Genomic DNA, 27997 nt, shown 5'->3' with positions numbered 1-27997 from the left:
TTGTTTTGTCGTCTTCGAAACGAGGCTACCTCCGTTCAGAGAGCCGAACCGCCATGGCGGAGTAGCGAAGTGCTTATCGTCGTTTGGAAGCCTAAATTCGGCGCTCCTACGATAGGTGAGTTAATTCTCCTTTTTTAAAATAGTTATTTCAGCCATTTAGAACATTATGTTTGAAGGAATATTGTTTATATGTCGCCAAAACTAGAACATGCGGATGTTTTTAGCGATCTCTTTGTTTGCCATATGTCCGTTCAGACAGCTTATTTTGACTTGGTCGTTTATCCATTTGCCTTTGTCTTGCTTCAGAGCATCGTGTGTCGGTTTGGATTCATTTTAATCGCTTTACCAGAATGTTTTATATGTTTAAGTCGATGATATCTTTGTGAAATGACTTCGATTTTTTAGTGACAGACTGCTATCATGTCGGCGGCATCACGTGTCCGTTTTACTTCTAGCCATTGGATAAAAATAAGAATAAAACTCTGTTGTTTTGACTCCATATTTGTTGTCTTTAAGTTGCAAAAACAATTTTGTACATAACATGTAGGGTCATAAATATGACTTTGATAACCATAATACTTTAAAACTTTGGTTGGAAAAAGTTCAGTGGGTAAACTTTGGACAATGAAATTTCGGACATTTTTTAGCCAATTTTCGGACATTTTCTTTCACAAACTTTGTAAATTATGTACCATCGTTATCCAATTCCGCAAGGTGGCATTGAAATAGTGCTGAAAGCAGGGTTCAAAATATATTGTTTTAAATCTGCTAGCTTTGTATATTTTGGTGGGAAATAAAGCCTGCATACTAAAAATATGAGAAGGGGATAAAGAAAACAGGCAAAGACCAGAAAACAGCCAGCTATGACCAGCCACTATTTTGAAAAATTTACATTTGCTCTGAAGAATTAGGGTAATAAACAGTATCTAAGCAATTCCACCTAAGAAACCCAAACAATTCCATCAAAGAAAATAAAAGAAAATGTTAATTGATTTAGCCACTTCTTAGGAGACTGGTTGTGAGATGCAAAAACAAAAATAAGTGATTAACTTCTTCAAGAGAAACTATGCAAGAAAATCTGTAATTGGAAAAATAAATTATTGATATTTAGGCTGAAAATTTATAATAAAATCAAAAAAGTTAAAAAAATTCTTTAAAGCCTGATATAGTTTGTTTGATAAATAAGAGAGGATTGATACTTAATCATTTTGGAACTAAAATACTATAACATATGCAAATACTTTGGTTTTATCAACTGCATGGAAATTGCCTTATTTGGCTCCCTGTGGTTTTAAAAAAACAATTCACCCTGTCGGCTCTGGAAAGTCATGTGCGTTTTATGTCCAACAAATCATAAACAACCCGTGAAAGTTCGGACAAGTGTAGAAATGCTTCGTACAAACAAATTGTTGACAACAAAGTATTGTCTAAATCTTTAGTAAGATTTCTGATGTAACATCTGTAACACTAACAAAGCTACAATTTTAAAATTGGAACAAAAAGCTTTACTTATTTTTTTAACATGGGCATCTAAGGTTGATATAGCCTTAACTAAAAAAAACATAAGTATAATTTAAACACTTAAATGCAACAAAGATATGACAAGATAAAAATTGAAAAATGTGTTCCAAATGTAATGTCTGTAACAAAGAACTGCTCATCTACTGCTTTTTTATAACGTTATCATGATTGTGAGTTCAAGTAAAAAAAAATGAAGTGTTACAGGGAAAAAACAGCAGTTATTCTGATGATGTAACATTTGAGACCTTATGCAAGGACGACATCTACGGCATGAAAAAGGGCATGCACTCTCACATATTCCAAAACGGTCGTTGACGTTCCCGGTGGTTCGCATAGAATGTGAAAAAAGAAAAAAATGCCATTCTAGATTTACTGCAACAAGGTTAGTGAGCTATTCGTGAGCATGCATGCCGTTTTTGGTGCCGTTATGATCATCCTTGTGTAAGTTGTCTACTATCAATAGTACCTCATGCTATTAATGCCTTACAGTATGCTGATGATTGAGTAAAACACACAAATGACAAAAATAAAAGGATATTAAAAGGTATAGACTGAATTATATTTAAATTTAAAAAACTTTCAGACATTTTTTTGTCCAAAATTTTTAAATATAAGCATCATCAACAAAGGAGAAGGAGTAACAGTGTTAGAACGTTAAGTTTTATTTTGTTAGGGAGCATATATGCCAAAACCTAGCATATCAAAAACTTTGTTAAGCCACCCCAAGTCAGGCTAATGCTTTTGGTACTCAAAGTCATAATGAGTCTGAATATACACATTACTAATTGATGCGTTTTGTTTTCTTATTGTAGCATACTGGTAGATAATCCCTGCTACAATGTCGGCCGCAATGAAGCCGTTGCCAGGCTTCCAGTACACTCCAGAAAATGTGCAGCGTCTGGAGAGGGTGAGTTAAACTTGCATCAGAACCACAATTATTAGTATTTACGTGGCACATGTACATACAGTACTGACAGAAAGTAATGCAACTGAATTTTGCCAAAATTCACTGTATGTTCGGCGATAACATCCGAGAACACCCGTAATTCGCCGAAAGTTTGGCAGCGCCGAAATTCTTTTGTTTTGCACGCTCCCGGAATCTCGGCGAATTTTCACCTAAGCAAGAATTATAGGCAAATGTGGTTCTAGCAGAACATCGCCGAAATTTCACCGTCCTAAATTTCGGATAGACTTATATGCACAGCAGAAATCCCTGAGAATGTACAGACACTAATCGGCTAATGTTGGCAAAGCGATTTCGCAGAACTTTTAATTTTAATTTTTTAGAGGCAGAGGATTCTTCTTGATCGGAATCTCAAACTTTGATTCTCTTATCATAGTTTAATACAAAAGCGAAGTTTTAAGGGGAACCAAAGCACATAATACATAGTCACACAACTTGTTAAGCCCCATCTACACTAACAATTTTAGTTGACAATTTTTATTTGCTAGTGTAGATGGAGCAAAGTCGGTAATTTTTATGTGGCAACTATAGTTGCATAAAAGCTAGCAGGTTTGCTTTTTCTCGGCAATTAAAAATTGTCAGACATGAAAAATTGCTAGTGTAGATGCCAACAAATATAGTTGTCAACTAAAAATTGTTAGTGTAGATGGGGCTTTACTCTCCAATGCCGCTGTCGTCTCTGAAACTTGTGCGTACGAAAACTTTGATGCTCCTCTCGACACCACTACGCAAAATATAGACCAACTAGTAAGTTATTTGAAGGAACTTCGAATAAAATAAACATCCTGTAATTTTTTTTCCAGAAATGTAATGTGTTGCTCAAGATTGCGATTTGATTCATCAATCATTTGACAATCATAACAACAGTCGTTCCCGGGAATTTCCGTATAATAATAACAACACACTTTGACTATGACAGAGCTGCATAAGAGAACTATCAGGCAAAGGAAAAGCAAAATATTTCAGAATAAAATTCCATGATTGTTATTGAGAAGTTTTAGAAAGGCAGGTTGAATCTAGAGATGTGTGACATTTCCATTGGCTTGGATGACGCTACGGCGACACGCTTTCCACGGCCACAAAAACTTTTATAATGAGTGGCTTTGCGTACCGAGTTTTAGTTAAAAATGTCCGTTTGAAAAAGAGACCAAAAGAATCTTTACATTAATATGAGATACAACTGTATTTCTGCATGTAAAATATATTTTTTAAGACTCTCTATCGTGTTTATTTACATTGTTTATTGAAGTCGCAACGAGACCGTGTAGGTAAGTCAGCAAAGCGAAAGTTATTAGGCAAGCAAAACTCCAAACAATTTCCTTACAAATGAAGTGTATTCTTTTAACGGGAACAAGTTGTGTTTTCATAATTTGCTTACCCTAGCATTGTCTATCTTTCGTTAGTTTAGAATTACTGGCCATGAACCGATTGTGAACATAGACGTCGCGTGTGTTGTTCGCTAATCGCGCGTCGTCTATGCCGTAATACTGTAACATACAGCTTCGATATCTCTGTGTTCGTCCTGAGAAAGTACAGTGTACAGAAAAAGAGCTCATTTACAACAATAACCCTTAATTTCGCCGAAATTTTGGATGCTGAAATTACGGATGGCGCAAACCTGCCGAAAAAAACAATAGACAAATTTTCGGAGAAATCCGTCAGTTTTCGGTTGCATTACTTTCTGTCAGTACTGTATGTACAATATACTCTAGTTATTCATACAGTAAGTATTAAATGTTACTAGTGGTTACCCGTGAAATATTCACAAAAAGCAATTCTTTGTTGTACAAAACTTTTTAAGGTATATTTCAATCCTTCAATGTATTGGACTTCCTGGTGCTTTAGGGGAATGGTATTAATGGTCGTAAACAATAAACAAATGCCTCTCTTTTGAGTCCCCAATATATTTATCTCATATTTAATTTACCTCATAAAAATGTGAAAAGGCATTTGGCACGTTCATATGTTGGGTTTTGTGAACAAGAGAGTGAATTGTTTATCCTTGCTTCGTTGGCTTTCTTGGGCTAAGTGTGTTATTTGGTGGTCGATTCCGATGTGACATAAAATGTATGTGGGTCTGAAAACACAAAATGACTGCCAACTATTTGTATAGAACAAACCTTTTGCTTTTATAAAAAAAATTGAAGAGTATTTTTTATACCGAGATTGATCTGATATAAGTAGAAGTGTTGTGCACCATCTCCATCTCAATAAATAAGCGTTTATGCACCATCCTTTAATGGATTGAATTAAAGTTGTTCAAAAGTCTTGCAGTTGTAGATAAAAGCTCTTTTCTTCCGGTTTGTTTATGCGTGATGGAGCTAAAAAATTTACTTTCTTTTCGAGGTAGGAATAATGCCCTTCTAAATAACGATTAAAGGTGGTTGTGTTTTCAATTAATCTATCTATACAATGAAACTACAGCAAGTATTCAAATTCTTTTTCAGATTTTATTTTCTGTGAGCTCAAAGGTTTGATAATATTTTTGGAAATAGACTTATTACTGTATACTTTTAGTGTGTTTTTCTTGAGAGACACGGAGGTCTGAAGGTCATTAGTCCTTTCTGCTGCAGGAAATAAATTATTTTTGTGCTTCTGTGAAGTCTGGAAAAAGTGCGCCTTTGCGAGTGTAATCCTCTCCCTTACAAAAACGTGTGAGTTAGAACTCTGCTCCCCGGTATAATATTGAAATTAAAAACATTTGCACACCTCTTCTCCAGTAATGTGTGGAAATGGTATGGTTTCAGAGTTTTTTAGCTCAGCCGTTTTTTTTCTGTGAAAGGTGGAGCACAGTCCATTCCTTAGTGTATTATACAGTATAAAGTATAGATTATTTCTCAAATGTGGTACTACCAAGTCAGTGAAACTCTTTGACAGCCCTTATTGAGCTTTAGATAGTGCTCTCTGACAATCTCATCTCCTGTTAACAGGCTCTTCAGGCAATGCAAGAAAAGGGGCTTGAAAATGACCCTCGCTATGCACAGTTGATGGCTCTGATGAGAGCACGTCCTCCAATGATGGATATGTCAGATCCCAGCCAAGTCATGGGCAGCAGCATGTCTCGCATGCATGCAAGTGATTCCTCTATCCCAGCTGGTAACACGAGTGAAATGGGATCATCAGACAACATGTCTGCAGCCTTACCAAAGTCATTCAATTCACAGCAACTTATGCAACTCAGAGCTCAAATCATGGCATACAAGCTCCTATCCAGAAACCAACCATTGCCTGATCATGTCAAGGAAGCACTGAAGCCGAGAGAACAGGCAAAGTCACAATCAATGAGCACAAGTATGGGAGCAGGGAATGCACAGCAGGCATCAACTGCACCCTCCATGCCCAGCAGCTCTGCCATACCACAAGCAAGTCAGGGAACTGCTCCAACAACAACAGGAGCATCCGGAGCGAGTTCACCTGCACCCAACCAGACAGCCTACAATATACCAGGCATGACTCGTAAGTAATTACTTGACAAGACACACTCAATATTACAGGCAAGACTCGTAAGTAAATACTTGACAAGACAACCTACAATATACCAGGCATGACTCGTGAGTAATTACTTGACCAGACACACTCAATATAACAGGCAAGACTCGTAAGTAAATACTTGACAAGACAGCCTACAATATACCAGGCATGACTCGTAAGTAATTACTTGACAAGACACACTCAATATTACAGGCAAGACTCGTAAGTAATTACTTGACAAGACAACCTACAATATACCAGGCATGACTCGTAAGTAATTACTTGACAAGACACACTCAATATTACACGCAAGACTCGTAAGTAAATACTTGACAAGACAACCTACAATATACCAGGCATGACTCGTGAGTAATTACTTGACAAGACACACTCAATAAACCAGGCATGACTCATAAGTAAATACTTGACCAGACAGCCCACAATATTTCAGGCATGACTTAAGTAAAAACTTGACCAGACAGCCTGCAATATACCAGTCGTGACTTGTAAGTAATTACTTGACCAGACACACTTTATATACCAGGCATGACTTGTAAGTAATTACTTGACAATTACTTGACCAGATGGCCTACAATATTCCCATGCCTCACCTTTTTTTTTACTGATATATATATGTTTCGTAGACCAACACTGCCGTTGGTCCACTCCTCAGTTAAACTATCATTCAATGACATCAATGTTTATCTACGTAAAGTGTGCATAAATTGAAAAACTGTTACAAATGGTGCTCACCTTTATGTGCGTGCCGTTTTAATCGCCTAATAATTACCTAACTTTAGAATGAATTTGCGTTGATGCCTACTGTACATGTGGAAACCAGTTCGTTTCACTTGTTAAGTGTTGCCATCTCTGGCTTCATAATTATAAAATGTTTCTCTGTAGTACATAAATTGCATCTCAGTTTCCTTAGAATATGCCTTTGCTCTAGCTATTATCTTCCAACGTACTGTGTAATTGATTATCCTATCTTTTAACTGCCATATATGCGTACTCAATTCAGTCTGGTTTCTCCTGCTTTCAATTCTAAATGAAGAAGCAAGATTTCGTCATCTTTTCGCCAACTCGTTTTATGTAATTTAATATTATTCAAGCTGAAGGTTCCACACCTTTGCCCACGCGTCTTCTATTATAATCCCTGCCACTCCCTCATGACTATGCCCCATTATGCATGCCTTATATACAAGAGAGCCTACAAAAGGTTCCTCTATGATCAATTTTTTCTTCTGTTATTTGCCTTTTTGTTAATTTAAAGTTTCAATTTCTCAGCTCAAAAGATGCAGCAAGGGTCGAGCAAACCACAAGCAAGCTCTGGCCTCCAGGCCGCCAAAGGTGCTGCCGCAAGTGCCATTGCGGCAGCCAACCAACAACAGAAGCTGAAAGAGCAGCAGCGGCAGGCACTAGCTCAGCAGCAACAACAGCAGCAACAGCTGGCCCAGCAACAGCAACGCAAGCCCCAGTCACAGGGCCAGACACCCACCAAGTCTCAGCTGGCACCAGTGGCCAAACCCACTGGATTAGACCCTGTGGCAATACTCAAGGAAAGGGAAAACAGGCAAGCAAAAACTCTCCCTTATTGTATGCCTGACATGGTACACTGTATACCAAACTTCTGAATGGTGCAGCTTTTAAATCTGTTTGAGAGTGGTACAATACATACATAGCTAAGTGGTACGAGCTTTGTTTCCCAAGCTATAAGGATTTAATCTTTGGCGACATCAATTTTTACAGAGGTGTAAAAACCTGGCCCTCTCCATCTGGGACAGTGAATCCTTCATTGATAACTATGTTAAGTGGGAGGTCAGATTTTATTTTTAAGCGTGATTGGTAATTAAATTTCCTGTTCTGGTTTTAGAATCCAGGCTAGAATCATTCAGAGGATCAAAGAGCTAGAAGGCCTTCCAGGGAACCTTCCTGATGACCTGCGAATCAAGGCTATGATTGAATTACGTGCCCTCAGACTTCTAAACTTCCAGAAACAGGCAAGGATTTGTAGTGTTTATCAGCCAACCACCTTGGGCAAACAAATTGATTACTGTATGTCCTGGCATTTAATGCGCACCCACATATAATACTCACCCCAATTTTCAAGGCCTTTAAAAAAAAAATCAATAACCTGTGTATAATACACACCCCAATAGAAAAAAAAACAAGGAAATGAGAAACAACCAAAAAAGAAACAGAAGTATCGAGATGAGATAAATGTTCCGATTCACTATTCATTTTAATTATTAATTGTAAGCAGCGCATCTTAGCACAACTGTAAAGCTGTTATTCTCATCGCTGTACATTTTTATTTTCACATGGAACATCGAAACGCTAGCTTGTGTTCGTTCCATTTTTAACGAGGTGCAAAGAGGACAACAAGAAAATCGCGAAGGAAGCATAAATAATTGCTGTTTTTCTGGCGAGTTTTTGGGCTTATTTTCTCACAAAACACATGATGAGGAAATAAAAGATATTTTTTTTTAATACCTTTTACTATGTTATTTTTAAGCGATTTTATGACTTTTTCTCACCTACAGTACAATGGTATCGCCGCATTTTCGTATTGATTCCTGCCTTTTATCATACTGAGAACAATGGGTTATGCATATAATGCACACCCCATTTTTCGGGGTCATTTTGGGAGTAAAAAGTGTGCATTATATGCCGGGAAATACGGTATGTCATCACTTAATTACAAATGCATCTTAGGACTTTACCCTTCTGTATATGGCTGACCCATATACTGCCCCCTTTTTTTTAAAAAAACTGTGTGCACTTGGTGCAGGCGCACGTTTCATACTTTAGCTTCTCAGAGGTATCAGTCACGTTTGTCAGATGGGTACAAGTTAGGTAGCAGTTCTCTTTAATTAATCATCCATGTCTAAGGTCTACCATACCTCTTGTCCCCTTGACTTTAACATCCATGTTCCATCATTGTTGCTTTTTACTTCAGCTGCGGCATGAGGTTGTTGCATGCACAAGGAAAGACACCACTCTAGAGACAGCCCTCAACTCTAAAGCATACAAACGCAGCAAGAAACAGTCTCTTCGTGAAGCAAGGTACATTGTCAAAGTTGAATTTTCTGCTGCATTTTTTGCACCTAAATCTAAAGTTGCTGCTTATGTTTACTGCTTTTGTTGCATGGACTATGAAGATATGTTCTGGGGCAATGACTATAAGTATTTGCAAACTTAACTAATATAAGAATTGGCATACCTACAATATTATATGTACTGTATTTTTGATATTTTAGAATCACTGAAAAGCTTGAGAAGCAACAAAAGATGGAGCAAGAACGCAAGCGACGGCAGAAGCACCAGGAGTATTTGAACATGATTCTGCAGCATGCCCGGGACTTCAAGGAGTACCACCGATCTGTGCAGTCCAAGATTGTCAAGCTGAATAAGGCTGTCATGAACTACCACTCGGTGACAGACAGAGAGAAGAAGAAGGAGGAGGAGAGAATAGAGAAAGAAAGAATGAGAAGGCTTATGGTAAGAAAAGTTGTTACGAATTCAACATGAGTTTAGTTGCACAATATCACTACAAGTAACCAAACAGGGGACAGTTGCACAATGCCTGGAAAAGTTATCCGCTGGATAGGCCCTTAAACAGACAATATGCATTAATTCCAATTCTTGTAGAGCAAAACGTAAATTGGTAGTTCCTTGTAGATTATGCCAAATGGAAAAAAACATCTTTTATGTGTGTTTAAACTTTCAAGGTATATACAACTCATCTCATTTCTGACTTTGTGCAATCAAATCATGCCACTTAAAGGATGTCATTCCCATTAACGTTGTCACATTAAGAATGCTATTGAAAGGCGCGTATCATATGGTATTATATGGAAAAAGCATGGTATTTGAAGATTCCTTAATAAGAAATGACCCACTTTTTGGCTGCCAAGGGGGGTGCGCTAGCACCCCGTGCACCTCCTTGTGTACTCACCCGATTGAGTCTTACAGGATTTGGAGATTTTTCGTCACTGGACTTGTTTTTGATGTATTCACTTTTTTTATCTTAACAAAGTTGCAGTCGTAAAAATTGTCCACTGTATGTACAAGAGTGTTAATATATATACACCAAATTGTGTTATTGATGTCTCTATTGTGACTTATTCAGGCTGAGGATGAAGAGGGCTATCGAAAGCTTATTGATCACAAGAAGGACAAGCGTCTGCACTACCTGCTCAGTCAGACAGACGAATACATTGCCAGCCTGACCAAGATGGTACAACAACACAAGCGAGACCACAAGAAGAAACTACAGAAAGGTCGTGTGAGGAGAAAGTCAGACTTTGATGATGAGACACCAGATGCTGACAAGCACATCCCAGTTGTTGATACAGAGACTGGTGAAGTTCTGAAGGGGGATGATGCCCCTACTGCCGGCGAGCTAGAAGACTGGCTGACTACTCACCCAGGGTATGCTGTTGCCCCACGCCAGGAGGACGAGGAGTCAGACGAAGATGATGATGAGGACGAGGAGGAGGAAGAGGAAGAATCTACACAGAACTTGCTGTACCGAGATGTCAAGTCTAAGGAGAAAAGTGAAAGAGAGAAGAGAAAAGAGCTGTATGGCAAGGATGATGAGGGGTAAGCTAATTGTGTTGGTTGTGCATGGTAATGGTGATTCTCACATTTCATATTCAGTTTGCTGTTTTTGTACTGGTTTGCATGCCTGTTACCTACTATTTCTCACTCTCGTATTCTTGTACAGTGAGCTGGAATCAGAAAACCCTCAGGAAGCCATCAACTACTACAGCATTGCTCACAGCATGAAAGAAACCATCACTGAACAGCCCAGCATGCTAGTGGGAGGCCGACTCAAGGAATATCAGGTACATACAATGCCCATTGCTACATGAATTTTCAACTTTATAACTGTCTCACTGGTGGTAGATAATAAGGAAACTCCTCCTCAGTGCATGTGAAATTTGAATATTTTGTCTAACTACTGTAAGTAATGCCTTAATCACTTCGGTACTTTGTTTATCATTAGTTGGCCGGTCTGGAATGGATGGTATCACTTCACAACAACAACCTAAATGGAATTCTTGCTGATGAGATGGGTCTTGGTAAGACTATTCAGACCATTGCACTCTTCAGCTACTTGATCGAGAAGAAACGCCTCAATGGTCCCTTCCTGGTCATCGTCCCTCTCTCGTAAGTCAGCTAGTCTTTATTTCCTGGTCATGGTCCCTTATAAGACAAGTAGTCTTCATTAAAAGAAGCTTTTTGCCTGTCCATACAGTATGTATATTATTCCACTCCAGTAGGTCACTTTCATCCCCTGATCATATTTATGTAGTCTCTCATTTTCCCTGTCCAAGTTGAGAATTCAGTAATTTATTATATTTTTTTCTTTAATGTATAGGACTCTATCCAACTGGCAGTTGGAGTTTGAAAAGTGGGCTCCTTCTGCTATTGTAGTCAGCTACAAGGTACATAATGATGCACTGTTTTATTTCCTTCATGGTCTCCTGATTATGTGTTCTCTAAATGTCTCCTGTTGATGTGTTCTCTAATTGTCTCCTGTCAATGTGTTCTCTATTTGTTTCCTGATGATACTGTATGTTCTCTAATTGTCTCCCGATATATACAATATGATATGTTCTTTAATTTTCTCTTGTTGATGTGTTCTGATTGTCTCCTTGTGATTTGCTACAATTTTTACCTTATAATGTTTTCTAAATGTCTCCTGATGATGTATTTCAATTGTCTCCGGGTGATGTGTTCTAGTTGCCACCTGATGATCTGTTCTAAATGTTCTGTCCGGTAACAGGGATCCCCTAACATGAGGCGCTCAGCTGGAGCAGTACTCAGAACTGGCAAATTCAATGTGGTGCTGACTACTTATGAGTATGTGATGAGAGACAAGGCCATCCTAGCCAAGGTAAGATATTGCTCTAATATCAACCAGTGGTGTCTGTTTACTGGGGGAGGATACAGTGCTAGTAAAGCTTGGTCCTGGACAGTGATTCTATAACTTTTTTTAAAGAAGCTACTTAATAACTGGCTATCTTCACAGGTGCGCTGGAAATACATGGTGGTAGATGAAGGTCATCGGATGAAGAACCATCACTGCAAACTGACACAGGTGCTCAACACCCACTATGCCGCCCAGCACAGGATCCTTCTGACAGGGACTCCCCTACAGGTGACTTTGGCCCTGCCCTTGTGTTAGATGTTGAAATCTGTCTGAGCTTTTGAAATGTAAATTGAAATAGAAAGAAACTCTTGGATTTCATGTGTTACATGTTACTAGCTCAAATGAAGATCAAAATTAACGTATCATAGCTATCATAGCATATCATAGCTAACTGTACTTGTGTTAGATGTTTGAATGGAAATGAAAATATAATTTGTCTCATGATGGTAAAATTGAGATTTTGAAAAAACTAGGGGTACTTTTCATATGTGTTTTGTAACATAACTGATGATTTGTATGTACTTTTTTCTATAATTTTCTTTGGCCTGTAAATAATATGATAAGTAATCACTTTATAGGCTTGGTCAGCAAGTGATCACTTTATAAAGGCTTGGTCAGCCCTTGACTGTTGTTTTGTTATTTTCTTCAAACAGAACCGTTTGCCTGAGTTGTGGGCTCTGCTTAACTTTCTCCTCCCGACCATTTTTAAGTCTGTGAGCACTTTTGAGCAGTGGTTCAATGCCCCATTTGCCATGACTGGAGAGAAGGTACTTATATAGCTCTATCACATATTATGATGTGGACCTTACACAATGACGGCATTAACAGCCTGCATGCCTGCATGCTCACACAAGTATTCCAACCTTATATCATCAGGATATTAGATATTCTTATGAGTAACACAATGAATCACACATGGCACACCACTAGACCTGGCAGGACTAATCACATGATCATCAGGCGTAGAAGGTGTGCAACAGCATTCTCAGGATTTCGCTAACACCATCAGAGCTCAACAGCTCCGTGAATGGGGTTTGATAGTAGGCCCTGGGACATTTTTATTAACTGTGACTTTTAAGCACTAAGTAGTAAGATGATTATACCCTATGTTCATGCAACTATGTAAATGCCAATTTATAAAGTGCTATAATCACTCTTTCATCCACCTTTTTTTGATGTCTAGGTGGAGTTAAATGAGGAAGAGACTATCCTTATCATCCGACGTCTGCACAAGGTACATTTCTTTACTTGCAAACCTTGAAAATTTGTTTGTTGTATACAATGATACATAATGCCTTCTTGCCCCTGTCCTCTGTGTGGCCAGGTTCTTAGACCATTCTTGTTGCGTCGTCTGAAAAAAGAAGTAGAATCTCAGCTGCCTGACAAGGTTTGTATTATACACAAGCCTACTCCAGGCCTAAAAGAAATGCTGTTTCCTGTCATCTTCTTTTATATTATAACTTCTTATCTTATTGTTTCTGTCTTGTCTCTGCCAGGTTGAGTATGTTGTGAAGTGCGACATGTCAATTCTACAGAGAATCCTGTACAACCACATGTACAAAAAGGGTGTTCTTCTGACAGATGGCTCTGAGAAAGACAAAAAGGTAAGTTGGTAATGATGGTGTATAGCTACTGTGATGTTATTGTGCAGCTCCTATACTGTTATTTGTTAAGTTGTAAGGCATTTGAGTCTATACCTCTTGTACTCTGCTGATATAAAACGTTTGATTCTGTTTTATCAGGGTAAAGGTGGCACAAAGACCCTGATGAACACCATCATGCAGTTGAGGAAGATCTGCAACCACCCATTCATGTTTCAGCACATTGAGGTGCAGTAATGTGGTTTACAGAGATTTGTTTTTCAGTCGTTTAAGTTATCTACTTACTGAAGCTCACATCAAGGTTCTGAAAAATATATGTTATTGTGCAGGAGTCTATTGCTGAACACCTTGGCTTCCATGGTGGCATAGTAACTGGGTAAGTTTTTATGGAACTAGACGCACTAATGTGTGTTCACTCGGCGTACTATATCATACAGTTAGGCAAATTTTTACATCAGTCATTGTCACATTAATATCGCTATTAGGAATCTAAAAAAATATCATGGTGAGTGTAGATCTAACATTGTTGAGCGAACTTTTGCAATAAATCTGCTTGAAAATATCCTTCCTTCATAATAAAACAGTAGTTTGATGGTTTATAGTCTTTGTTGTTGCTCAAATCTGTGCTACCCTTGTTAGTCCTTTTAACTACTTGTCAAGCACCATGGTTCACTTTACTAAGTTGTGTTATTCTCTACTACAGACCTGACATCTACAGGGCATCTGGAAAGTTTGAACTCCTTGATAGAATCTTACCAAAGCTAAAACGCAATAAGCACAGGTAAGAAAACCAAGACAAAATGCAGTAGATACCTTACTTGAACTCAGATCTCTGAGGTTGACTAAAAGAATTGTAAGAGTTGTCATAGTATTGTTACCCCCTTTATTTTCATAGCATACACACAAAAGACATGAACAACTGTAAAGAGGTTTGAAATCAGTATACGTATTATGGATAGTTTTTGAGAGGTGTTCTCAAATGTGACATTGTTTGTTTGTAGAGTGCTGATGTTCTGTCAGATGACATCACTCATGACCATCCTGGAAGACTACTTCAACTGGAAAGGTACAATACTACAGTGACCTTAATAGTTATAGAAACTCGTTTGACCATGTATGACCTGGTCAAAATCCAACCGCTCTAACCTTAGCACAATGCTGCAGTATAATCCTCGGTTTACAGCAGTTGCAATGTTCACCATCCCGACCGCAACCCATACGTTAGATTGTATAACATTGCTCCATAATTGATATTCACTAAGGCTTACTTTCTGGGAAACAGAGTTCAATTTCAAGAGCAACTGTGTTTTAAAGCAATGTATGATTCAAGCTGCACTTTGTGATTTACATTGCTTCTAGGTTTACCTGGTTGCATCTAGGTTTACCTGGTTTACCATACCTTGGATGTGTCGCAAGTCTGATCATTTCCCAGTGCTCTAGGTTCCCATACAGTACCTTGAAAGTGATTGTCGCAAGTCTGATCATTTGCTTGTATTTTAGGTTTCCCATACCTGCGCTTGGATGGAACCACCAAGTCTGAGGATCGTGGTCAGCTGCTCTCACTGTTCAATGCAAAGGACTCTCCATACTTTGTCTTCTTGCTCAGCACACGAGCTGGAGGCCTGGGACTGAATCTCCAAGCTGCTGACACTGTAGTTATCTTTGACAGCGACTGGAATCCGCACCAGGTTAGTATTGCACTTTATCAAACATCGGGATGGATGATAACAAAGAGCCCTATGATCTATTTGAACATACTGTTAAACTTGTCTAAACAGGGCAAGTTAGAGCATATGGTTTTTGTAGGATGTACCTGAGATCCCTTTAATCCAATTTAATTTAGGTAATTCGATATGAGTTATAAGAGAGCTGACTTTCTAGACCGTGGCAGGACTGACCACATGATACGAGGGTATAAGTCATTTTTGCCAGTAATGCTACAAAAGTTACATACTTGTTATGCCATGCTAGTCATGGCACACCGCTAGACCCTGGCAGGACTGACCACATGATCGTCAGGCGTAGAAGGTGTGCAACAGCATCCTCAGGATTTCGCTAACACCATCAGAGCTCACCAGCTCCTTGAATGGGGTTTGATAGTAGACCCTGAGACATTTTTGTAAGTCATATTGAATAAGTTTGTCTTAATGGTTTGTCTGTACACATCATATACTGTAACTGCGTCACCGTATATGGCATGATATTTTGTACCTGTGTCGCTATATTATATGGTATTGTGTGTCCATATATGGCATGATATTTTGTACCTGTGTCGCTATATTATATGGTATTGTGTGTCCATATAAGGCATGATATTTTGTACCTATGTCGCTATATTATATGGTATTGTGTATCCATAACAACAACAACAACAACAACAACAATAATAATAATAATAATAATAATAATAATAATAATAATAATAATAACAATAACAATAACAATAACAATAACAATAACAATAACAATAACAATAACAATAACAATAACAATAACAATAACAATAACAATAACAATAACAATAACAATAACAATAATAATAATAATAATAATAATAATAATATGTTTAATCATGCCACTTGCAGGAGTCCTGAATTACAGGCACGGTCAGCATGACGTGCGACAATACAAATTATAACTCACATGCATATTTACTAGTTACAAATTTCCCGAAACGGTCAGTGTTTGTGGGCTTACAACTGAATGTGTCAGGTGACACTCTTCTCAAATTATAATGCGTGTCCCTCTTAATTCTTGTGCCATTTATAATTATAATGCGTGTCCCTCTTAATTCTTGTGCCATTTATAATTATAATGCGTGTTCCTCTTAATTCTTGTGCCATTTATAATTATAATGTGTGTCCCTCTTAATTCTTGTGCCATTTATAATTATAATGCGTGTCCCTCTTAATTCTTGTGCCATTTATAATTATAATGCGTGTCCCTCTTAATTCTTGTGCCATTTATAATTATAATGCGTGTCCCTCTTAATTCTTGTGCCATTTACCATATCCATATATGGCAGGATATATATTGCAACTCATGGCTTGTCTGTCCCCTGTAGGATCTCCAAGCCCAGGATCGTGCCCACAGGATTGGACAAGAAAAAGAAGTTCGAGTACTTAGATTGATGACTGTCAACAGTGTGGAGGAAAAGATCCTCGCTGCGGCCAGATACAAGCTCAATGTTGATGAAAAGGTACAGATAGTAAATATAGCTGCCAACAACCACGTATCAAGTGATATCCATGATTTTCATAGTTTTAGCTGAAGCACTTAATCACCATGTAAACATTTGTCAACGTTTGAAAAATTATACAGGGGTGCATATAGAATTGAATTTGGCATGGAAAGTGAAAAAGAAAAACATTGCCTTTGGGAAAATTCAAAATCAATGTAACAGCTTTCAATAACGATATTTCAATCAACACATTATTTGCACAATAATGTTTCTACAAAACTATTGCTTTAAAATTTCCAAGTACAAGATTTTTTGATGCCCATTAATGGAAATTATTATGTTATTTATTATATTGGAAATGTTAACACAATGCATAATTCAAAAACAGTTCAAACTTCATTTGATCTTTCTGATCTACTTGCTATAGGAAGAGCAGACTGTAGATGTCTCTATTATCGATTTTTTTTCTAATAAAGGTTTCCATTCGTGTGTACAGGTCATCCAAGCTGGTATGTTTAACCAGAACTCCACGTCCAGTGAGCGAAAGGCCTTCCTGATGGCACTTCTGGACACAGAGAACGACGATGATGAAGTAAGTGCTCACAACACTCCACGTAACAGTAGTTAACACGATTTCATGCTAGCAGCACAAGGCGTAACAATATGATAAACACTATCAACAAAATTGCTACAAAAAATCATTTAGTGTACACAGTAATATTGTCTTTAACAGCGTTTAAGCCTATTTGGTTGACTGAGCAGTTAGAGCCAGTTCAGTTAAGGAAATAGGTTAATACTTTGTCCTGTGTCAACTTCGTGCAAGTTTTGTTTAGTTCCAACTTAACCATACACTTCGCTCGTGCAAGTGATTTTTTAACTTCTAGTAGAAACAAGTACAAATGTTTTTAATTTAATAATCAGGCTCCGAAATCCAACTCAAACGGAGCCTCCAGTGCAGCTATGGTAGGGTCTTTACGCATCAGCTGGCATGCTGTCCAATGCCCAATCTGCAACAAATGCTCACCACATTCAACCTTCCAAAACTTTTGAACACTTCAATATTTGGTGGCAGGGTATTTGTGAAGGATTGGCTTTGAATCAGGTCAGACTGTACCATATCATTACTTAGAGTTTGTAGGCAATTTGCACATTCTTTATCTCCTCTGCCCATGTGTTTGCCAAACTCACTTCTTGTCTGTGCATACGTCTGTAAACACATGTCATGGACTTTCTATGTTTGTTGGGCTGTTTGTCAGTCGCTGTCTGTTTTGTTAAACTGACTTTCGTGCTATATACGTGTATCATCCACATCTGTTTTTCTTGTTTATGTGGAATATCATCCTACATCTGTTCATATAACGGGTTGTCGGTGTGTTTGCTGAGTGTTCTGGTATATTTGTCGTGATACAGGAAGAGAGTGAAGTTCCGGATGACGAGACGGTTAACCAGATGATTGCTCGTTCAGAGGAGGAATTTGAGCTGTACCAGGTTCGTAGTTTGCTAGCAAGACAAAAATTATGATAAGACTTTACACTTAATTCCACAATTCTTTTCTACGGGTAGTTGGGAACTAATGTTGCCAAGTCACAACCTAAGTTCCCAAATTCGCAACCTAAGTTCCCAACTTCAGAAATTAAAATATTACACTGCAAAGTTTATTATATTTGAATTTTATTTGAACTCTGATAAGGAAATGAGAAGTGTTCCCACGCAGAGAGCTAAAAATAGCCTTCACGTACACACTCACCGCTTCCAAACAATCAAATTGACATTTTAAGATAAAAAGCGGTGACTAGAAATAGAACAAATTGTTTATTCACTATTAAGTATAATCTCGCGAACATGGTTGGCATTTTAGCCCTTGCCTCATAAAAGGATTTCTCTCCATTTTGGAGGGCCTAACTTTAAAATCGAAGTTGGGAACTTAGGTTGCCAACTTGGCAACATTAGTTCCCAACTACTCAACAAAGCTCACAGCCCCCTGCGGAAAGGTATTGTGTAATTAATTGTAATGATTAGCCTGAATCGAACCCTTCTGTTTAGGCTGGTATAGTAGCAAATGTGTTAATTTTCTGATTAAAGTAATTCTCTAGTTTAGTGTCAACTCGTTATAACCCATTTGATCTGGGTTGTTGGTCCGAAATTGATTTAACTAAAAACTGTCGTTGTTGTAGCTGTTTTATTAGCTGTTGTCATGATATTTGTTCATCTCTTGTGTGTGTGTATTTTTGTTTTTAGAGAATGGACATTGAACGACGCAGAACTGAAGTCAGGGTAGGGATGTCCTTTGAATTCATCTCTTATCATGCCTTTTATTTCATTTATTGACACTTTTATCTTATACGGCAGGACCCAACTACACACCGCCGTCGCCCTCGTCTGATGGCAGACAATGAGCTGCCCAGATGGATTCTAAAAGATGACAATGAGGTTTGTACGATACTTATAATCCACAACGTAATGCTGTGAATGTCATATACAGTTCTCATGGCACACAGCTAGACCAATATATTGAGCAAATGATCGCCAGAATATGTCATGTATATACAAAAGTCATATATATTACATAAGTCATGTATATACATTACAGATGTCACAAACACTATGTCACGCTAGTCATGGCACACCGCTAGACCCTGGCAGGACTGACCACATGATCGTCAGGCGTAGAAGGTGTGCAACAGCATCCTCAGGATTTCGCTAACACCATCAGAGCTCACCAGCTCCGTGAATGGGGTTTGATAGTAGACCCTGAGACATTGTTGTACAAATGTCGTACAAATCTCTATCACTGTTGTGATATTTTGTTAGTTTGACTATTTTTGAAAGAGCGTCTGGAAATACCTCCTGCTGTTGCCTTAGCTATCCATCCTTTAAAATTTGAAAGCATCTCCATTCAATTTTCTTTTACTGGCTTCATAAACTACAAGGAAAAAAAGCAAAATCACCCCTCTCAACAAAGCGCTCAAAATACCACACAAGGAAGAAAGATCAGCAAACACATCTCAAGACACAAATAGATACCTATCCTCCAGGTTCATTTCCATGGCCTCAAAACACAATGTCCACTCCTTGAAGGCTGTGAAACCACTTGGATGCCATCATTACGGATTGAAAGCATTGTGGAAGATCTGGGGAAAACCCCACGAGGGGAGGGCCAGTAATCACTCCTCTTCCCAAAAGTTTTTTTTTTTTTTTTCAAATCAATGCCAGGTCATACAGGCCCAGAATAGCACTTTAAACAATGTTGGAATCAATTTGAAGTAAGAAAAAGACGGCATTTAGGAGAGCTGTGGTGATTCATTGGAAAATTATTTTCTTATCCAGGCAAAGCCAAAGAAAAAAAACACCATGAATCCACCTTTGCTTGCAAATATCCATAAGCACAGCACTCAATTATGCCCCAATAGACTTCATGGTGTCCTAAGACACTCTCCTAATATGCTCATAGCTGAATTTTTGATAAAAAAAAAATACAAGCAACCATCAATATTTTGTGCTCATATTAGCACAGTGACAAGGAATTAAAAATGGGACTGCAAAGCACTGTTGGAAAACTAGGTTACCGCTGACTAGGTGCAGCAGTGTTTGACTTTGACGGGCTGTATAAAACTTAAAATAGGGGAGGAGTTATCTGTTTTCAGTCTGTTGAATTTGTCAATTCAGCTCAAAATAGCCAATGGGTTAAGGTTGATCAGTATATCTCAGCATTGTTTCTAATGTGCCGGTGGAACATGTTATGCTTATCTGAGCATTGTTCGTAATTTGCAGGTGGAGCGTCTGACTTGGGAAGAGGAGGAAGAGAAGATGTTCGCACGTGGCTCAAGGCAGCGAAAGAAGGTGGACTACAGCGAGCACCTGACCGAGAAGCAATGGCTTAAGGCCATTGAGGATGGCTGCCTGGAGGAGGTAGAGGAACGCCAGAAGACCAGGAAGGTGGCGAAAAAGAGGCGGCGGGAAGGCACTGAGGAACCAGATGCACCTAAGGTGAGTCAACCTCGTGATAATGATGACCCTATAGAATAAGCTGCTAATCAGGCACTGAGGAACAAGACACACCTAAGGTGAGTCAACCTTGTGGTAATGATGACTCTATAGAATAAGCTGCTAATCAGGCACTGGGGAACAAGACACACCTAAGGTAAGTCAACCTTGTGGTAATGATGACCCTATAGAATAAGCTGCTAATCAGGCACTGGAGAACAAGACACACCTAAGGTGAGTCAAACTCGTGGTTATGATGACTCTATAGAATAAGCTGCTAATCAGGCACTGAGGAACAAGACACACCTAAGGTGAGTCAACCTTGTGGTTATGATGACTCTATAGAATAAGCTGCTAATCAGGCACTGAAGAACAAGACACACCTAAGGTGAGTCAACCTTGTGGTAATGATGACTCTATAGAATAAGCTGCTAATCAGGCACTGAGGAACAAGACACACCTAAGGTGAGTCAACCTCGTGGTAATGATGACTCTATAGAATAAGCTGCTAATCAGGCACTGAAGAACAAGACACACCTAAGGTGAGTCAACCTTGTGGTAATGATGACTCTATAGAATAAGCTGCTAATCAGGCACTGAGGAACAAGACACACCTATGTGTAAGGTGAGTCAACCTCGTGGTTATGATGACTCTACAGAATAAGCTGCTAATCAGGCACTGAGGAACAAGACACACCTAAGGTGAGTCAACCTTGTGGTTATGATGACTCTATAGAATAAGCTGCTAATCAGGCACTGAGGAACAAGACACACCTAAGGTGAGTCAACCTTGTGGTTATGATGACTCTATAGAATAAGCTGCTAATCAGGCACTGAGGAACAAGACACACCTAAGGTGAGTCAACCTTGTGGTAATGATGACTCTATAGAATAAGCTGCTAATCAGGCACTGAGGAACCAGACACACCTAAGGTGAGTCAACCTCGTGGTTATGATGACTCTACAGAATAAGCTGCTGATCAGGCACTGAGGAACAAGACACACCTAAGGTAAGTCAACCTTGTGGTAATGATGACTCTATAGAATAAGCTGCTAATCAGGCACTGGAGAACAAGACACACCTAAGGTGAGTCAACCTCGTGGTTATGATGACTCTATAGAATAAGCTGCTAATCAGGCACTGAGGAACCAGACACACCTAAGGTGAGTCAACCTCATGCTAAGGATGAGTCTTTAAAAAAAGCGGTGAGTTACACCTTTCAATCTGCACTGAGTCGAACTTATCGCAACGTTGTGTCTAAAAACAAAAAAAGCCTTGATGGCAATTTTACGTAATTCAAACAATTCTAAAAGTCGTTGTCATGCCATTAATAGAGGCACTTAACGGATGCCTGTTGTGTTTCAGATGAAAAAGAAGAGAGGCCGGCCCCCTGCAGGTGCAGTAAACAGTAATGAAACACCCTTCCCTCCGTTCTGATTTTGAATTACTCGATTTCTCTGTACGTATCTAGGCCGTACTTCTTGCATAGATGTGAACCTGACATGTAGCATTTAAACTTTACAGTGAGACTGTCGCCAAACCCTCCTGACTTGACAAAGAAGATGAAGAGACTTGTGAAATATGTCGTGAAACATGTGGATGAGTAAGTCGTTTTACTATCCACGATTTGTATGTGCTGATAATAGAACTACTTATCATGGAAGAGTTATGTTTGAGAAAAACCTTTTTACCTCATATTTCTATACGTTGTAGACAGGTGTCTGACAATCAAAGGTTTTTGCTTTGATTCGTTGACTTTTTCTTAAACTTCATAACTTAGGAATGCCCAAGGTTCCAAGCATTTCTGGCTTAGCTGATCCAAGGACAAAATAAGTGTCGTAGGATCACCCAAGATGATGTACAAACAGCACCACATTTCTTGGCCTACCAAGGCTGTGTGTTTTCCCAGCAATACTGGTATTGTTTGCTCAAGGCCTTACTCTTTTTGCTCTTGTAGAGACACCGGTCGTAGCCTGGCAGAGCCATTCCTCATTTTACCTACCAAAAAGGACCTGCCGGATTACTACCAGATCATCAAGCAACCTGTCGATATCCGCAAAATAAGGGTGAGCATTACTGTCCTGCTGGTAACATTCTCTGACAACTTCTGTACTGTTTATAAGAAGCTACCGACATCGCCTCTGTTGGCTTTTTCTAGCACATATCATCTCCCAAACTTATACAATACATCGCCCATTGATATCTTGTTAACTATTGTATTACCCGCTTTCTCTATGTTCCTTGGTATCCTGTTGCTTATTGTATTACAATAATTCCTTTTGTCCCTTGATACCCCTAGGCATCATATATTCGCTTCACTTCTTCAACTTTAAGATGGGTGCTTTTTAAGCCTGATAATGAACATGCTTTATTATTTCAGGAACGCATCAACTCGCACAAATACAGATGTCTGGAAGACCTTGATGAAGATTTTACGCTAATGTGTCGCAATGCGCAGACCTACAACATGGAAGGCTCTATCGTGAGTCACTTATTTAATGCCAGATACAATGTCACACACAACATGCACAGCCACATTGTGGAGGGATCCTTGTAACCTAACTAACCCTGACTAACCCTTTAAATACAAATATGACACTGCTATGCCATGTTACTCATTGCACTTTAATATCCAGTATAATAAGGCTATACATGTCACGCACTTGTTATGCCACGCTAGTCATGGCACACCTTTAGACCCTGGCAGGACTAGCCACATAATCGTTAGAAAAAATGTACGCTAGTAGCACTACAAATGTCACACACTTGTAATGTCACGCTAGTCATGGCACACCGCTAGACCCTGGCAGGACTGACCACATGATCGTCAGGCGTAGAAGGTGTGCAACAGCATTCTCAGGATTTCGCTAACACCATCAGAGCTTAACAGCTCCGTGAATGGGGTTTGATAGTAGGCCCTGGGACATCCAGTTTATATCTTGCTCCTGATCTACAAATTTCCATGTGTGTGGTTTCTAACTCTTTTTGCTATGCTTGCTATTATAGATTTTTGATGACTCCATCAAGCTACAGGTATGAATATTGTTCATTGTAATAATGTCCCTTTTTACTCTACTCCATCAAGCTATAGGTATGAATATTGTTCATTGTAATAATGTCCCTTTCTACTCTACTCCATCAAGCTACAGGTGTGAATATTGTTCATTGTAATAATGTCCCTTTTTAATCGAATTAAATAGTCTTAATCATCTACCATTGACCAAAATAAAGTATCAATTTCTATCGATTGATTTCGAAAAGTTAAAAATTGTTCGATGTAGTGTAAACTTTGTATTTACATGATAATTTGGAATTTCGGTAAATAATTTGCCTTCCAATTTGGAAGAAGACAGTGACATGGCAGACATGGGCTCTTTAAAAGTTGCTAACACTTTTATGTTGCAAGAACTCTAGAAAGCTCGAGGCTAAAGAAACAGCTTAAATCCTCTGTAACGTGGAATACTTTACTATTTCAGTCACTGTTCGACCACGCCATGAGCAAAGTAAAGTCTGGCGAGGAACTGCATATCCCCAAGACCTCGCAGGACCAGGAGAGCGACAAAGACACCACAGATAGAGAAGAGGTAAAAGAGAACTAAATACAGCAGCGCTTCCAAAAGTAATTCAAACTATCCAGGGTTTTCGCCTGATCCAATCCATAGCAGGCTTGACCAGCGTCTGTGTTTTTTACACAAGCGCAGTTCAGGTCGTTGGCTTAATCACAGTCAATGTTAGACTTGACCACACAAGCACAGTCCTCTGACCGTGTTCATTGTGAACGGCATGAGGTCCGAGACGATACCCGTGTGTTCATCTCGTGTTTACATGTGCTATGACGTTGGGCCATAGGCAAGAGGGTGTGATAGGGCATCATAGGTGAAATATAGGTGCGTGCGAAAAACGAGCCAAAAGCTAGTAGAGTGGAATACTAGATTAAATTCCATTAATTTATTTCATCGTTTTTAATGTCCCTTGTTGTAGGGGTTCTATACAAATTTTTAAGGTCTTAGTAAAGGTAAATTTGACACCACTGTTTTTTTTTTTTGGTTTTTGCAAAACCTGTATCAATAGTTCTAAACTTTATTTTTGCAAAAACAATAAGACGGCTAAAATGGGCCTTTGCTGTTTCCCGTGACCTGTTGACCGTGAATTCACGCCAAATCTTTGACTTTTCTAGCGTATTATTTTGAGGCGAGAAGTCGAGCTTGTCGGGCGTAACCTTGCGACGGTTTTAAGATACCGCCTTCAAATTTTCGAGATCTGATAGATGATTATGCCATGTCATAAAGTGTGTGAGGAATTTTCGATTTTCAACTGAAGATCGCTTTTAAAGCACTTCGTGTCCAAATTTCTCCAGAAATGAGAGTTCCAACTTTGGATCGTGGTATTTTGTTGACAATGTCAAATAACAAAAAGTCCTCACACACTTTGGTAGACCATCTATCTGCAATAACGCGAAGGTGCATTACGCTCTAGAGTAAACTCCGTACTTTTAAGTGTGAGGCCTCAAAACTTAAACACGGAATTAGCTATTGCAAAAATAAAACTTGCAGGAGATAATTCAATCTTTAATGTTTTATTTGATATATAGTTTGTACATGTAGTGAAAATTGCGGCGCGACAAAATTTTTTTTTCCGCAGACACGTCGTTTACCTTTACCGAGACCCTAAAAGAAACACGTCTAGTTGTTGATTGGTGGAGAACCCCCTGAAAGCGAATTTTCACGGGCCGCATTTGAATTCTCAATTAGATTCCATTAATTTATTCCATCGTTCCTTCCCTTGTTGTAGGGTTACTATATAACTTTTTAATTATCGGTCTTGGCTTGACACAGTCGTCTTATAATGACCTATGTCTAAGGAAATAATGTTGTTTGTCGCAGGGTGACAACGATGGAGAGAGTCTTGGTTCGGATGTCGAAGGTAACATTTCACATTACTTGCACAAAGAACATACAAATGTGTTCACCCTGGCTGGATAATTTGGCATGCAACAGAATATACTGTGTTTAGAATGGGTATAGTAGAAAAGCAATACTCACACATCCACCTGGATCTGACAATGTTCTTTGGGCTTTGAATATTAAAATATCTTGTCATCTATGAAAATATCATTATCCTTAAGGTTATTTTATGATTTCTCAATAAAATGATTTCGCTAACACCATCAGAACTCAACAGCTCCTTGAATGGGGTTTGATAGTAGGCCCTTGGACATTAGACAAAAAAAACACAGAATGCATGCAAATAAATTCAAGAAAAGTATCAACCTTTGATATGATACATTATATTTTACATTCTCTTAAAACAAATTGTGCAAAATTACTACTAAAATATTTGATAGCTCGAGTCTGACTTGTCACGTGCTGGCTTGTGTGACTTGTTACGTTCTGGCTTGTGTGACTTGTCACGTGCTGGCTTGTGTGGCTTGTCACGTGCTGGCTTGTGTGACTTGTCACGTGCTACCTTGTGTCACTTGTCACATACTTAACTGTGTGACGTTTGGCCAGGTGGGAGTGTCTCGTCGCTCAAGATGCGCATTAAGCTCGGCAAGCAGTCGGTGGAGAAGGCTCGCGCCGAGATAGGCGGGGTACGTATCTTCTGATAGTGTTAACATATTAAAGTACATCATTTTGCTATGTGCTTAGTTCTTAAGCAAGGGGTTAGCTCTAAACCAGGGGGTTACTTGTTTACAAATTTTGTAAATAGGTTTGGATTCGTGCCTGTAGATTATTTCATCTTAAATTGCATAAGAAACGACTCATGGATAACAAATGCTAAGCTGACGCACTTGTTCACCCCTCTGTTTAGAAGAAGAGGCGTGGTCGCCCTCCTCGGTCCAGACCTAGTGATGTTGATGGGACAGACTCGTACCCTCCCTCGGAGAGGGCAGATGAGAGTAGTGAGGTGAGAAAGGGATTTATCTCGAGTATTCTTTTAACCATCGACTGTTTTCAGGGTGATTGTACCTTTCGATTTCCAATAAGCCAAGGCAAAGCTCGGCTATTTACTCTTATAAACTAGATGCTCATCATTAAGTAGAGGTGCTGTGTAATTATCTGTGTAACTGTCGGTTAAAACGTTTGTTTTCTCTTCTTTTTTTTCAGGAGGGCTCTGATATGGAAACAGACTCTGTGACCACGTCGGTCGACACTGCAGTGCCCTCCCCATCACAGATGAGAAAATAGCTAGTATTATGCCCTCTCCCCTCACAGATGAGAAAATAGCAAGCAGTGTGCCCTCCTCCTCACAGATGAGAAAATAGCACGCAGTGTGCCCTCCCCCTCACAGATGAGAAAATAGCAAGCAGTGTGCCCTCCCCCTCACAGATGAGAAAATAGCAAGCATTGTGCCCTCCCCCTTACAGATGAGAAAATAGCACGAAGTGTTCCCTAACCCTCACAGATGAGAAAATAGCAAGCAGTGTGCCCTCCCCCTCACAGATGAGAAAATAGCACGCAGTGTGCCCTCCCCCTCACAGATGAGAAAATAGCAAGCAGTGTGCCCTCCCCCTCACAGATGAGAAAATAGCAAGCAGTGTGCCCTCCCCCTCACAGATGAGAAAATAGCACGAAGTGTTCCCTAACCCTCACAGATGAGAAAATAGCAAGCAGTGTGCCCTCCCCCTCACAGATGAGAAAATAGCACGAAGTGTTCCCTAACCCTCACAGATGAGAAAATAGCAAGCAGTGTGCCCTCCCCCTCACAGATGAGAAAATAGCACGAAGTGTTCCCTAACCCTCACAGATGAGAAAATAGCAAGCAGTGTGCCTCCGCTCCCAAGAGACAAGAGCTACAATGACATGGCCGACAGCTCAACACAAGTAGCAGTGTTTGAAAAAGTTCATGCGACGTGATTGTTTTGATCAATTCTAATTCTAGATAGTTTGCATCATTAGAGATTAGACACTAGGAAACCTAAAAAATCATTGCTAGAGTGCACTGAATTGTCAATAACTGTGAAGGGAATGAAATCGTGTCATTAAAAAAGGGAAGATACGTCTTTTCAGGATAGCAATTTCCACTATACGACAGGTTATAATACACACAAGCGCCCTGTGAATATGTTACCTTCCCCTTGCACTACAAGAAACAATAGATTTTTCTTGTCAGTTGTTTAACTTTTATTTCGTACCTAGGGCCATGCTTCAGCTACTTATAAGCCTAGTATAGCTTAATATAATATTCACATTTACAGATACATGCTGCAAAACCTTTAGTAACAAGTTATTCCCATTAAAAGAAAAAAAACCTATTGCTGTAGTTTTCAGTCACGGCCCCTCCCCATCAGTTGGCTTTACTTTCCCTTCCCGCAGTCGACTGTATATAGACT

The 27997-nt window shown here is 39.1% G+C and overlaps 1 protein-coding gene across 8 annotated transcripts; it reads left to right on the top strand.

Moving 5' to 3' along the window:
* The first annotated feature begins 1 nt into the window (after position 1).
* On the top strand, positions 2-27919 carry LOC5520425 (transcription activator BRG1). Of its 8 annotated transcripts, none has more exons than XM_048730200.1 (40): positions 2-115; positions 2334-2428; positions 5416-5941; positions 7244-7529; positions 7830-7956; positions 8916-9022; positions 9217-9457; positions 10089-10561; positions 10686-10806; positions 10968-11131; positions 11343-11409; positions 11751-11861; positions 11997-12125; positions 12551-12664; positions 13081-13131; positions 13222-13284; positions 13394-13501; positions 13640-13726; positions 13828-13874; positions 14202-14279; positions 14500-14564; positions 14999-15186; positions 16563-16697; positions 17176-17271; positions 17601-17642; positions 18090-18167; positions 18918-18953; positions 19029-19109; positions 20451-20666; positions 22030-22072; positions 22189-22267; positions 22622-22730; positions 23045-23146; positions 23671-23697; positions 24141-24248; positions 25548-25587; positions 26175-26254; positions 26476-26571; positions 26772-26868; positions 27211-27919. In XM_048730200.1, the coding sequence occupies exons 2-39, from the start codon at positions 2360-2362 to the stop codon at positions 26850-26852; spliced, it is 4671 nt and encodes a 1556-aa protein (XP_048586157.1). In that variant the 5' UTR covers positions 2-115; positions 2334-2359; the 3' UTR covers positions 26853-26868; positions 27211-27919. The 8 variants fall into 8 exon arrangements, with proteins under 8 accessions (XP_048586157.1, XP_048586149.1, XP_001640179.2 ...); XM_048730192.1 differs by having other exon boundaries at positions 27021-27919; XM_001640129.3 differs by having other exon boundaries at positions 22030-22060; positions 26772-27919.
* The last annotated feature ends 78 nt before the right edge of the window (positions 27920-27997 follow it).

Source organism: Nematostella vectensis, chromosome 1 (assembly GCF_932526225.1).
Source record: "Nematostella vectensis chromosome 1, jaNemVect1.1, whole genome shotgun sequence".
NCBI classification, from domain to species: Eukaryota; Metazoa; Cnidaria; class Anthozoa; order Actiniaria; family Edwardsiidae; genus Nematostella; species Nematostella vectensis.
The sequence above is the reverse complement of the archived record's forward strand: the minus strand, read 5'-3'. Positions and strand labels throughout refer to the sequence as shown.